At 40.2% G+C, this 14261-nt stretch overlaps 1 protein-coding gene across 1 annotated transcript in view; it reads left to right on the top strand.

Moving 5' to 3' along the window:
- The first annotated feature begins 332 nt into the window (after window positions 1-332).
- LOC118388995 (uncharacterized) overlaps window positions 333-14261 on the top strand; it is a 49997-nt gene continuing 36068 nt past the window's right edge. The window contains exon 1 of the mRNA XM_035778645.2: window positions 333-634. Within this exon, the coding sequence (XP_035634538.1) occupies window positions 632-634 (3 nt within the window). The 5' untranslated portion in view covers window positions 333-631. The remainder of the gene's footprint in view (window positions 635-14261) is intronic.

The raw sequence follows: 14261 nt of genomic DNA, 5'->3' as shown, positions 1-14261 counted from the left end.
GTGTCTTGTAATTGTGTTGTGTCTGTGTGTGCCGACATTTGAATACTGATTTCATTATAGATCTTAAAACAGTATTCAAATGAATGTGTGTGGTGTCCCAGACACTCATTTAAATAATGTATTGAGATACAAATTTAAATAAAGTTTTCAAGTGTGTATATGTGTATGTGTGAGCTTGTGTGAATCCCACACTGGTCTGAAGCTGCTGCTGCCTCTGAGAAAAAAAAAACCTGAAAAGCCTAGAGGGGATTTTCCTTCTGAAAGGCAAAGCTTTTCTCCTCCCCCTTCTCCAGCAGTCTTTCCCTCTCTCACGCTCCCACTTGCTCCAAAAAACACAGTGCTGCCAGAGAAGCTCAAGACTGGAGCCAGCGAAGCAACAGGAAGCAAGACACTTCATCGCTTGGAGCTCAACTCACTCAAACTTGCAGAAAGTCACTAAGGGATGGGAACTTTCCTACTTACTCGCAGACCACTAACTGTCATGTGGACCTACCTTCATCAATGGCATTATCTTGGCGATTAAGAAACATGAGAAGAAGACCGCTCTCACTAGAGTCAATTATCTGGTCGGAATTATCAGAGGAAAATGTGAAGAAACATTCTGCAGGATAGAAGAGATACTGTCGGAAAGATGGTAACTAAATGCTACTTTTTCTATTGAGCTGTCATGTGCTTTTGTCTCCATTGTCTCATGTTACCTCTTCCAGGTCTGTGAGTCGCGGTGCTCCACTGACCTACTGAGTGAATAACTTACGGGTTTGTCTTTCTCAGTGGCTTCTCCCGTAATGCATAAATGGAGAGTATCTTGTATGGATTTTCATTTCAAAGCACACTGTCTGCAAACTTTGAGACACAGAGTACATTGCGGATTTGATAGATGAATAGCAAAGCAAGTTACCTATTGACTTTCAAAAAATATATATAATTTAAATCATTGTAGCTAGCAGTTCTACTGTAGCAAGTACTGCATTTTGATATAGCCTTGATAATGTTGATTAAACACATTTATTTCAGATTAATGTTAACAGTCACTACAAGTATTGACCATTTTGCTCTCCTAAAAAAAGTGACACATATTCAATATATTGTCCCTAAAGCACGGTTTATGTTGTTAGGGACACAGCGAACTGAACACAGCATCTCAAGCCCCTCAAGTGTCCCTCCACTCGAGAGAAAAGAAGCTGCAGCAAAGAGTCTTTGTTTTTTTTTTTGCAATGGCAATATGTCACTTTTTGGGCAACCCGAATTCAAAAAGAAATGTATGTCATTCTCATTGAAAGTATGTCTAAGAGGTGGTATATCTGTTCTATGTGCGCTATTTCTATGCTCCCCATTCTAAAGTTTAGTTTTTGAGTCTTTTACTTTCGGTTTTGTACACCAGCTTCAAACATCTAAAAATACAATATTTTTTTGGGTATGATAAAGATATTTCCACAGCGGTTTAGATTTTACAATGATTCTCTTCACTATACTTGCTTATTTTGCCACATAAACTGAAGTTAAGGAAACTTTTATGGAGCAATTTCTGCATAGTACATCTTTAATCATCGTTGATGTGTCAATAATCATCTACAAGTTAATAGCAGGCTGCATTTCACACACCAAGTAGGATAGTGGGAAGACAGGCAGCACTAAATAAAATACATGGGCCTAGCTAGCAAAAAGACAGTGTTAGACAACAACAGAAAAAGACACAAATCATACTAATCACTCCTGGAGATATCAGTTGTCCTCTAGCTATAGAATGAAGCACTCTTCCCTGTGTCTGATCACACTGCTCTGATCTGGGGAAGGGTACAAAAAATGTCTGCAGCATTGAAGGTCTCCAAGAACACAGTAGCCTCCATAATTCTTTACATTTACATTTACATTTAAGTCATTTAGCAGATTCTTAAGTGGAAAATTAGTTAAGTGGAAAAAATCTGGAACCACCAAGACCCTTCCTAGAGCTGGCCCCCGTCCAAATTGAGCAATCGGAGGAGAAGGGCCTTGGTCAGGGCCCCGATGATCACTCTGACAGAGCTGAAGCGTTCCTCTGTGAAGATGGGAAAACCTTCCAGAAGGACAACCATATCTACGGTACTCCACCAATCAGGCGTTTATGGTAGAGTGGCCAGACGGAAGCCAAGTCTCAGTAAAAGGCAGACGACAGCTCGCTTGGAGTTTGCCAAATGGCACCTAAAGACTCTTAGACCGTTAGAAACAAGAATCTATGGTCTGATGAATCCAAGATTGAACTCGTCGGCCTGAATGCCAAGCGTCATAGCTGGAGGAGACCTGGCACCATCCCTACGGTGGAGCATGGTGGTGGCAGCATCATGCTGTGGAGATGTTTTTCAGCGGCAGGGACTGGAAGTAGTCAGGATCAAGGGAAAGATGAATGGAGCAAAGTACAGAGAGATCCTTGATGAACACCTGCTCCAGAACACTCAGGACCTCAGACTGGGGTTAAGGTTCACCTTCCAACAGGACAATGACCATAAGCACACAGCCAAGAAAACGCAGGAGTGGCTTAGGGGCAAATCTCTGAATGTCCTTGAGTGGCCAAGCCAGAGCCCGGACTTGAACCCGATCAAAAATCTCTGCAGAGACCTGAAAATAGTTGTGCAGCAACGCTCCCCATCCAACTTGACAGCGCTTGAGAGGATCTGCAGAGAAGAATGGGAGAAACTCCCCAAATACTGTTGTGTCAAGCTTGTAGCGTCATACCCAAGAAGACTCAAGGCTGTAATTGCTGACAAAGATGCTTCAACAAAGTACTGAGTAAAGGGTATGAATACTTATGTAAATGTATTATTTAAGTTTTTATTCTTAAGAATAAAAAGCCCTACTTTTTCTTCATCATTATGGGGTAATGTGCGTAGATTGATTAGGGGGGGGGGAATAAATTAGGGGGAAAAAAACAATTTAATGTAATGTAACAAAATGTGGAAAAAGTCAAGGGGTCTGAATACTTTCCGAATGCACTAAATAAACGGGTTACCAACGTAATTAGAATGGTACAAATCAATGTTTTGTCATACCCTTGGTATACGGTCTGATATACCACGGATTTCAGACAATCAGCATTCAGGGCTCTAACCACCCAGTTTATATTTAATAATGGGTTCTAACTTAAAATTCTTTATTAGTTTACAATTGTGAAATGTATGCTCCCTGCATATAAAAACCACAAAGACTGGATCGTAATTTCTTGGACTCACATGGTGGATGAACACATTGCCTGTAGCCTACTGTACATGGTATATTTTTGTATGGAAAATGGCTGTGAGGACTCTTTCTACAATATTCAAAACATATTGACACAATTGCAATCTTTAATTTGATGAAACACTGAATTTGGTCTTACTGCCATTGGCCGATAGAAATAAATTGAATAACAGATTCATACATGGAAAAACATCTTTTCATAGAGTGGTAAAACCGTTCAGACACCACAGATGTTTTCATGAGAAGACCGACTTTCGGGATGTCTCATGGTCTGACAAACACGGGTGTAGCTAGACCACCTTCCACCACAGAGGCAGATGTGGTGGATTGAAACGTAGCCCACGCATGGGATTTTCTTATTATGCCAATTCGATTTTCCCTTGGGCACGGTATCGGCTCTAGGGGGATAATAGGCTATGTTTGGGTATTATGACATGTATTAAATAGCTGTTTAATATAATTAAACAATGTCAGTCATTACTTTATTCTTTAGACTTGAATTGTATTAATTGCAAACATTGTTGTTTCTAAAGTATGGCATTTTGAGAATATATATATAATTTACATCTCAAAATAAGACGCCACACTTTTAAGACAATTGGGTTCCAAAAGAGATATCAACCTGGCTATAGACAAAAGATCATCTCTATTTTTGTAGCTTTCTTTATGCAGACTATCAACAGTAGCCAGCATATTGCTAGTATGGTCACTATAATGAAGGTTAACATTTGTAAATCACTTTCTCTTTAATAAATCATCTCAATGAGAAGATTGGTGGGCACTTATTTTTGCTCGGGGCAGCTTTTGTGTGCTGTGTGAAAGTAGCTATCAACTTCTGTACTGCTCAAGAAGTTGTGGTGTTTGAATGAAAATACCAATCGTATTGCTGAAATACGAATGGCACAACGTTTCTGCATGTAGTCTTCAATGGTTTTCAAAGGCAGACTGCGACAGAGCAGCTAAATGTTTTAATGGTATGCAAAAATATGCGAAGAAGTTACTGGCACTGTCGGTGCTGCTGCTTTGAAACTGGGGCAAATGCTGTCTCGCCACACGTTTTCCGACGGCTCTGCGTAGTATGCCATTTTCGGGGACCACTTTTGGCTTGTGAACACTACTTTCACAACTACTGGCTAAAAAAGTATGCAAAAGTACTGGAGGATCTCTTAAAAACTCTAAATTCTGTTACCAAATCTGTAACAGAATTTCTAAAAATCTGTAACGGAATTACTGCAATTAGTCATTTATAGTCCCAAACCACAGTTGGGTCACCTGCTTACAGTCCTCCCTTCCACTGGCATACTGGTATTAGGAAGATCAAACATGGTATGACAGCAAGATAATGAAACAAAAATTCAAGGAAGAAGAACATCTATCTCATCGTTGCAGTTACATCATAGGGGTCATTCATATTAGCACAGAAGACATTGAACAGTTTTTTCAACTTTATTTTTGAAACTGGCTAGAGAGGACGTTGTTTTTATGGGCAGAGGCAACTCATTTCACTCTGAGGCTCCAGTATACAAGAAAGTACCTTTCCCAGCATTACTCCTGAACCTGTATAAGCACACATTAGCAACACCTGATCTGGTGCTGTGATTGTGTGCATCCCTAACACAGGTAAAGTAATCAGATAGATATCTTGACGCAGAACTTAGATACTAGATAAATATAGATACTCCTGTAAACCAAACCCAGTCTAATCTGAGACACCCTAGCCTCAACAGGCAGCCAGTTGAGTTCCTGAAAGCAGCTCCTGCCTATGTGAGTATGTGGACTCACCTTCAATACTACACTGATCAGCTTATTCTTGGCTATCTGGAGCATTCTAGACAAAAATGTAGTCCTGGCATTAACCTTCCCTAGCACTTTAGTGGCCATGCTCACACCTCCCAAGCTTCCATTATGGATGCATCCCAGGTAAATAACAGAGGTTTTAGTAGTCAGCACCTCACCCCCTAACTCCACTGTGATATCAGAGGACCTACTCAATTTAAGTCTGAATCCAAAAAGAATTGCCTCAGTTCTACCTCAGTGCAGAGATAGCTTATTATCTCCAAGCCATTTACTAATGTTAGTAAGCTCTGTGCTCAGTATGCTCTCCAACATAGTTTTACTTTTGTGAGACACCAGAAGTGTGGAGTCATCCGCAAAAAGGAAAAGATGACAAGAACAGCATCTTTCATATCGTTAATATACAGTAAAAACAGTAGAGGCCCAAGCACGCTCCCCTGCGGAACGCCACAACTCATTGGTTTTGCCTGAGACAGTGAACCATTAACCTCTACTACTTGCGCCCTACCTAATAAATATAACTTTACCCAGCCCAGAGGGATATTGCTTAACCCCAAGTCCACAGACATCGTTTTTTGGTACGGTCCAGACTGGCTTAAATTTCAACGTCCACAGACATCGTTTTTTGGTACGGTCCAGACTGGCTTAAATTTCAACATCCACAGACATCGTTTTTTGGTACGGTCCAGACTGGCTTAAATTTCAACGTCCACAGACTTTGATTTTTGGTACGGTCCAGACCATCCTTGATTTGGCACAAGCATAGACATCTATGATTGGTTTAGATTTAGTCCAGTCTATGTTTCACAACTTTGGACAGCACAGTTCCATACAGTAGAGCACAGTTGAGTACATAAGAATACAGTACAGTCCTGTAGAATATAGATCAGTAGAACACGCTAGTATAATGTACTGTACTGAACTATACTCTACTTTCCTCTACTCTACTCTGCTGTGCTGTACTGTACTGTACTAATCTCTATTGTGCTGTACTTTATTGTCCAAACTTGTGAAACATGGACGTCTATGGTTGGTTCAGCTTTGTTAGGGTCCGGACCAACCAAATATGATATTTTGGGGGGGGGCGTTGTGTGTTGAATAATAACCACATATTCAAAAGATATTCATAGCTGACACTGGTCACATAAACACATTTTTTTAACTGTTTTTTTTAAATTAAAATTTCAGTTTAAATTTAACGGTTTGTTAAACTTTGAAATTATGGGTTTTTGTTTGACATACATTTTTAAGTAAAAAATCAGTCTCAGCAAAATGCCATTACTGTGGAATTGCCCGTAAACATACATTTAGAAACTCTTTCTTCTGCATGTGCATTAAGTTCTCTGTAGATGACAACACAATATTTGATTTACTGAACCAAGCCTACTGGAGATACAGTGTGTGATAACTACTTTATCCATGAAGGATGTTCCACAATATCATGGCACACTACCACAACAGGACACTCATACAGTACATAGTAGTAGACTGTTATTGTAAGTAAGAATTTATTCTTAATTGACTTGCCTAGTTAATTTTAATAAATAAAATTAAATAAATGTTTTAAATACTGTACATTCCATTATGAATGTAGTCAATGTAAGTTTCCAAGATTCTCTACAAAATGGCAAATATGGCAATGATCCATATTTACAAATGCCACATTTCAGTACAGTAACACATGATAGGCTACATACAGTAGATCACATAATAGATGTACAGAAACAGACACCCTGTGTGTGTGTGTGTGTGTGTGTGTGTGTGTGTGTTTCTGGATGCTGATTGGTCAGCAGACGTTTGAAGTGGTCATGGCATGTAAACAGCCACGCCTGAGCCATCTAAGCCTACAACTCCCTCACCAGCCATTTGACAACTCATCGCATCTCAACAATGAGGCTGTTTGTGTTCACTTTGGCAGCCAAGAGGTCAGACTACTTCACTTCAGACCACAGGATGTATTCTATGTGTTGGCAGGGCTATGTGAAAAAATTACTAGCTGTGAAATCCTTCCCCCGTCCTGGTTTCCTCAAATCCTCTCAAAGCACACTTAAGGAGGTCTGAGGGAGGAAAGGGAGCTTGGATCCTCTCTCCCAATGAGCTTTCAGAGGAGTTGAGGAAACAAGTACGGAGGAAGCAAGGACTTGACGGCTAGTTTTCCGATTCAGTCGAATAATCCCATCTCAGCAGCTACAGATAAAAGTGTACAGGATGGGCATTTAGTGTGTTATTGTCAAATTTGACTTTGAGTTTTCTTTCTGTTTAGCCCGTTCAGATAACTGACATAGGGTAGGGCAGAGTACTGGTGTTAATGTAGTGGATGGCTAAGTAAGTGAGCATCACTTCTGCCTTCCTGAAAACTGAAGAACCGTTGCCCCAGACCCAGAAATACCCTGGCCGGGGTTGAAATCTCGATAGACCATGTTATATTCCAGATGTATATACTGTATTCTACTGTATTTTGGTCAATGCCACTGCGACATTGCTCGTCCTAATATTTACAGTATATATTTCTTCATCCCATTATTTTACTTTCAGATTTGTGTGTATGGATTAGATACTAATGCACTGTTGGAGTTAGGAACACAAGCATCTAGCGACACCCGTAATAACATCGGCTAAATATGTGTCTGTGACCAATACCATTTGATTTGATTAATACTCCACCACTGGTGCAGTGTATTAAGGGAAAGGGGGTTACCTAGTCAGTTGTACAACTGAATGCATTCCAATTTGTAAGTCGCTCTGGATAAGAGCGTCTGCTAAATGACTTAAATGTAAATGTAAACTGAAATGTGTCTTCTGCATTTAACCCATCCCCTCTGAATCGGGTTTACTGTCTCTAGTTCACTGTGGGTCAGGCCAGAGGAAGTCTAGACCGTTGTGATCTCGATTTACTGGCATCTATTCAGAGAAAGTATTAGTATGTGGCAATACATTTTCTAAGAGTGAGTTTCTCGTGTGAAGTCCTTCCAGGGACCAAGTGAGAGTGTAACGAAGTGATTTCCTGCCTAGACTGAGCATCAAAGGTGTTATAGCAGTCTGTCTTTTCAGGAAGAGAATGATTGTAGGTCATTGTTGTCTTCTAAGCATACTGTGGTTTTTGCAATGGTGGGTCTTCTCCTTACTTTAGGTTAAAGTGATAGCTCATCCAAATTAGAATTTGACCTCAACTTACGAAAATGTAAGAAGTCATAAACAGAAAAAAAAATCCATGCAACTTAGTAGTATACTTTATAGGGCCAGGACGATACCAGTATTGCGATAGCCGTTAGTATCGTGGTAAGGAAACAAAACACAAAGCTGATTTAACTTCTTTAAGAAAACAGCCCTAATGGAAACATACATCATTATGTTGTCATCCAGAGTCACATGTATTTATTTTCCAAGCGACAGCAGACAATATTTTACATCTAGGTTTTTTAAAGGACTCTGGTCTGCTTCGTGTTTACATTTTTGCCATAGAAAAAACATTGTGATACTACTATTGTCCCGTGCCTAATACTTTCAGAGATGATCAAATCAAATACATTTTTAGTTGTCACATGCGCCGAATATAATCGGTGTAGACCTTACGGTGGTGACATGCTTACGTACAAGCTCTTAACCAACAATGCAGATCAAGAAATAGAGTTAAGAAAATATTTACTAAATAAGCAAACATATTTTTTTTTAAATAAAAAGTAACACTATAAATAACATATATATATATATATTTCACTTTTATTTAACCAGGTAGGCCAATTGAGAACAAGTTCTCATTTACAACTGTGACCTGGCCAAGATAAAGCAAAGCAGTGCAACAAAAACAACAACACAGAGTTACACATAAACAAACGTACAGTCAATAACACAATATAACCATCTATGTATAGTGTGTGCAAATGTAGAAGAGTAGGGAGGTAAAGGCAATAAATAGGCCATAGAGGCGAAACAATTACAATTTAACAGATGGAGTGATAGATGTGCAGATGATGGTGTGCAGTAGAGATACTGGGGTGCAAAAGTGCAAGAAGATCAATAATAATATGGGGATGAGGTAGTTGGGTGTGCTATTACAGATTGGCTGTGTAGAGGTACAGTGATCGGTAAGCTGCTCTGGCAGCTGATGCTTAAAGTTAGAGAGGGAGATATACATATACATGTAAGAATCTAGTTTCAGTGATTTTTGCAATTAGTTCCAGTCATTGGCAGCAGAGAACTGGAAGGAAAGGCGGCCAAAGGAAGTGTTGGCTTTGGGGATGAAATATACCTGCTGGGGTGCGTGCTACGGGTGGGTGTTGCTATGGTGACCAATGAGCTGAGATAAGGTATGGCTTTACCTAGCAAAGATATACTGTGGTCCTTCTGTAGCTCAGTTGGTAGAGCATGGCGGCGCTTGTAACGCCAGGGTAGTGGGTTCGATTCCCGGGACCACCCATACGTAGAATGTATGCACACATGACTGTAAGTCGCTTTGGATAAAAGCGTCTGCTAAATGGCATATATTATTATTATTATTATTATTATACACAGGGTACCGATACAGAGTCAATGTGCGGGGGTACAGGTTAGTCGAGGTAATTTGTACATGTAGGTAGGAGTAAAGTGACTATGCATAGTTAATAAACAGGGAGTAGAGGCAGTTAAAATAAAAGGGGGGGGGGGATCAATGCAAATATTCCAGGTAGTCATTTGAGTAGCTGTTCAGCAGTCTTATATCTTGGGGATCTGAGGACCCATGCCAAATATTTTCAGTCTCCCGAGGGGGAAAAGGTGTTTTCGTGCCCTCTTCATGACTCTCTTGGTGTGTTTGGGCCATGAAAGTTTGTTGGTGATGTGGACACCAAGGAACTCTGAACCCGCTCCACTACATCAGTCATAAGTTAGCATGGTGTTATGGATCCCTATGTTTCTTGTGCTCCATGTCTAGCGATACTCCAGCTGTTGGAGCAACTCCATAGCTCACCCTCTGTTAGGAACTGTTGCTCTGGGAACTTTTTGGCCTCAGAGAGAACTTGGCATGAGCAGAGAGTGAGAAGAAACACAGCAACTGTCAGTGCCATTCAAATAAAATAAAATAACATGTATTTATAAAGCCCTTTTTACATCAGCAGATGTCACAAAGTACTTAGACATTCGCTCACACAAACACACACACACACTACACCCCAGTGTCTTCACAACAGCATTTACACACGGTAAATCATTCACTGTGATATCTGGAGTGCCTAGGCTAAATGGGACCACCGCTATTGGAGCTGCGTCCACTGCATTGGCCTACTGAACCTGGTGAACGGTACTCAGGGAGCCCTCCCCAAAAACAAACAAGTACTTTTACTGATGTTTTTCCCGAAAAGCAAGCTCTGGGAGTACTCGGAAGATGAGGAAATTGTATTGTTTTGTCATGCCAAGTGGGTCATCAGAGTTCAGCTGTAATAAAAGTGGCAGAAAAAAATAGTTAAACATCTTAAAAGCTGCCAGCTGTTGCTCTCACACTAGGGACTTTTTCTTTGGGCCAAATTGCCCCATTTGAGGGTGAGGGTTGATTGTTTGCATGCCAAACCTGTGGTGAGCCCAGTGCAAATCCTGCCCCACTTCCTGGCAACCCTGTGTCCCATTTTACCCAGTTCCACAGGTGTGCATCTATGTCGGGCATTGGTGATGGTGTTGAGATGTAAGGAGCTCACTTGGAAAGTTTTTTTTATCCTTACTTTCTTCCATGCAAACATAAAACAGACATGATTGAATAGATGAAAGCCAGGTTGAACGTTATATTACTTGCACCTACTGTTCAATAGCATGACACTAAATTCAAGGACAGGAGAAAGGAAGGATGCCATTTCCACTATTCAGGATTCTGCATTTAAATCATAACCACTGCTGCTTTTGGCCAAAATATAACAGGGAATGCTCACCCAGAGGTGGCGCTCCTAGTGGCCGGTGACTTTAATGCAGGAAATCAAATCCGTTTTACATAATTTCTACCAGCATGTCACCTGTGCAACTGGAGGCAAAAAAAACTCTAGATACATTTATTCCACAAACAGAGACACATAATACAAAGCTCTCCCTCACACTCAATTTGGCAAATCTGACCATAACTATACCCTTCTGATTCCTACTTACAAGCAGAAACTCTAACAGGAAGTACCAGTGATGCACTCAATACAGAAGTGGTCCGATGAAGCAGATGCTAGCTACAGGACTGTTTCGCTAGCACAGACTGGAAAAAGTTCCTGGATTCAGTGACCATAGAGTGACGATACGTATATATCCCAACCAGAAGACATGGATTACAGGCAACATCCACACTGATGATTATAAAAAATTATGCTATGCCCTCCGACGAACCATTAAACATGTAAAGCATCAATACACGACCAAGATCGAATCCTACTACACCGGCTCTGACACTCGTAGGATTGCAAACTATCATGGATTACAACGAGAAACCCAACCGCGAGCAGTCCAGTGACGTGAGCCTACCAGATGAGCTAAATAACTTCTATCTTCACTTCGAGGCTAGCAACACTGAACCATGCATGAGAGCTCTAGCTGTTCCGAATGACTGTGTGATCACAAATGGCTCACATCAACACCATCCTCCCAGACACCCTGGACCCACTCTAATTTGCTTACTGCCCCAACAGAGCCACAGATGATGCCATCTTTATTGCACTCCACACTGCCCTTTCCCATTGGGAAAAAAGGAACACCTACGTGAGAATGCTTTTCATTGACTACAACTCACCGTACAAGACTATATTGCACTCCAAGCTCATCACTAAGCTAAGGAACCTGTGCTGAGAAATATTTCTGTCTGTAATAAAGCCCTTCTGTAGGGAAAAACTAATGTGTGGGCCTGGCTCCCAAGTCTGTGCCCCTTCCCAGTCATGTGAAATCCATAGATTAGGGCCTAATTATATTTTTTTTGTTTTGATTTTTTTAAATTTAACCTTTATTTTACCAGGCAAGTCAGTTAAGAACAAATTCTTATTTACAATGGCCTACCCCGGCCAAACACGGATGACGCTGGGCCAATTGTGCGCCACCCTATGGGACTCCCAATCACGGCTGGATGTGATACAGCCGAATTGACTGATTTACTTATTTGAACTGTAACTCAGTAAAATTGTTGAAATTTTGTTCAGTTGTTCACCAGTAGCTACCCGGACTATCGGCATTGAACTTTTTGTTACTGCTGGTACTGTTTATTATCTATCCTGTTGCGAAGTCACTTTATCCATACCTATATGTAAATATCTACCTCAATTACCTCGTACCCCTTCACATCAACTCGGTACTGGTACCCCATGTACAGTTGAAGTTGGAAGTTTACATACACCTTAGCCAAATACATTTAAACTCAGTTTTTCACAATTCCTGGCATTTAATCCTAGTAAACATTCCCTGTCTTAGGTCAGTTAGGATCACCACTTTATTTTAAGAATGTGAAATGTCAGAATAATAGTAGAGAGAATGATTTATCTCAGCTTTCATTTCTTTCATCACATTCCCAGTGGGTCAGAAGTTTACATACACTCAATTAGTATTTGGTAGCGTTGCCTTTAAATTGTTTAACTTGGGTCAAACTTTTCGGGTAGCCTTCCACAAGCTTCCCACAATAAGTTGGGTGAATTTTGGCCCATTCCTCCTGACAGAGCTGGTGTAACTGAATCAGGTAACTGTAGGCCTCCTTTCTTGCACACGCTTTTTCAGTTCTGCCCACAAATGTTCTATAGTATGAGGTCAGGGCTTTCTGATGGCCACTCAAATACCTTGACTTTGTTGTCCTTAAGCCATTTTTCCACAACTTTGGAAGTATGCTTGGGGTCATTGTCCTTTTGGAAGACCCATTTGCGGCCAAGCTTTAACTTCCTGGCTGATGTCTTGAGATGTTGCTTCAATATATCCACATAATTTTCTTCCTCATGATGCCATCTATTTTGTGAAGTACACCAGTCCCTCCTGCAGCAAAGCACTCCCACAACATGATGCTGCCACCCCCATGCTTCACGGTTGGGATGGTGTTCTTCGGCTTGCAAGCCTCCCCCTTTTTCATCTACAGGTACACCTCCAATTGACTCAAATGATCTCAATTAGCTTATCAGAAGCTTCCAAAGCCATGACATAATTTACTGGAATTTTCCAAGCTGTTTAAAAGCACAGTCAACTTAGTGTATGTACATTTCTGACGCACTGGAATTATGATACAGTGAGTTATAAGTGATATAATCTGTCTGTAAACAATTGTTGGAAAAAATGACTTATGTCATGCACAAAGTAGATGTCCTAACCAACTTGCCAAACCTATAGTTTGTTAACAAAAAAAAATGTGGAGTGGTTGAAAAATGTGTTGAACTTCTTAGTGATCCCTTCACGCGTCAATCCCGTTAACGGAAATAGTAGTACGCCAAATAAAAAAAACAGAAATACTCATAATAATAATTCCTAAATTATACAAGTGTATTACATGGGTTTAAAGATTAACTTCTTGTTAATCCAGCCACAGTGTCAGATTTCAAAAAGGCTTTACGGTGAAAGCAAACCATGCTATTATCTGAGGATAGCACCCCATCAAACTTACACATGAAAATCATAATTCAACCCGCCAGGCACAACACAAAAGTCCGAAATAACATATAATTCATGCCTTACCTTTGAAGATCTCTTCTGTTGGCACTACAATATGTCCACTAAACATCACAAATGGTCCTTTTGTTCGATAAATTCTGTCGTTGTATATCCAAAAAGTCCATTTATTTGACACGTATGATTCAGAAAATACACCGGTTCCAACTCGCACAACATGACTAAACATTATATAATTAGTTACCTGTAAACTTGATCCAAACATTTCAAACAACTTTCCTAATCCAACTTTAGGTATTTCTAAACTTAAGTAATCAATAAAATTTAAGATGGAATAAACTGTGTTCAATACCAGAGGAAGTAAGCATAGTAAGTAAGCAGAGAGCAGAATTTTTCTCGCTCTTCTAGTAAGTAAGCATTTCACTGTTAGTCACCACTGCTGTTTACGAAGCATGTAATAAATAAAATAAGATTTGATTAAAATTTCATACAAAGCAATCATCATGGTTTATGGTGCCATTTAATTACTCTAAGCCCATGGTCCTCATAGCCATGGCACAATACTCGCATATTTTCTGCATGACTAATGTTTACAGTACAGTAAAGGCCTATATATATTTTTTTCATCTGTAACTCAAGATTCAAATAATTTGTTTTTGAGTTGGAATCCCAGCACACACACAGGG

Source organism: Oncorhynchus keta, chromosome 10 (assembly GCF_023373465.1).
Source record: "Oncorhynchus keta strain PuntledgeMale-10-30-2019 chromosome 10, Oket_V2, whole genome shotgun sequence".
In the NCBI taxonomy this organism is placed as follows: Eukaryota; Metazoa; Chordata; class Actinopteri; order Salmoniformes; family Salmonidae; genus Oncorhynchus; species Oncorhynchus keta.
The sequence above is the reverse complement of the archived record's forward strand: the minus strand, read 5'-3'. Positions and strand labels throughout refer to the sequence as shown.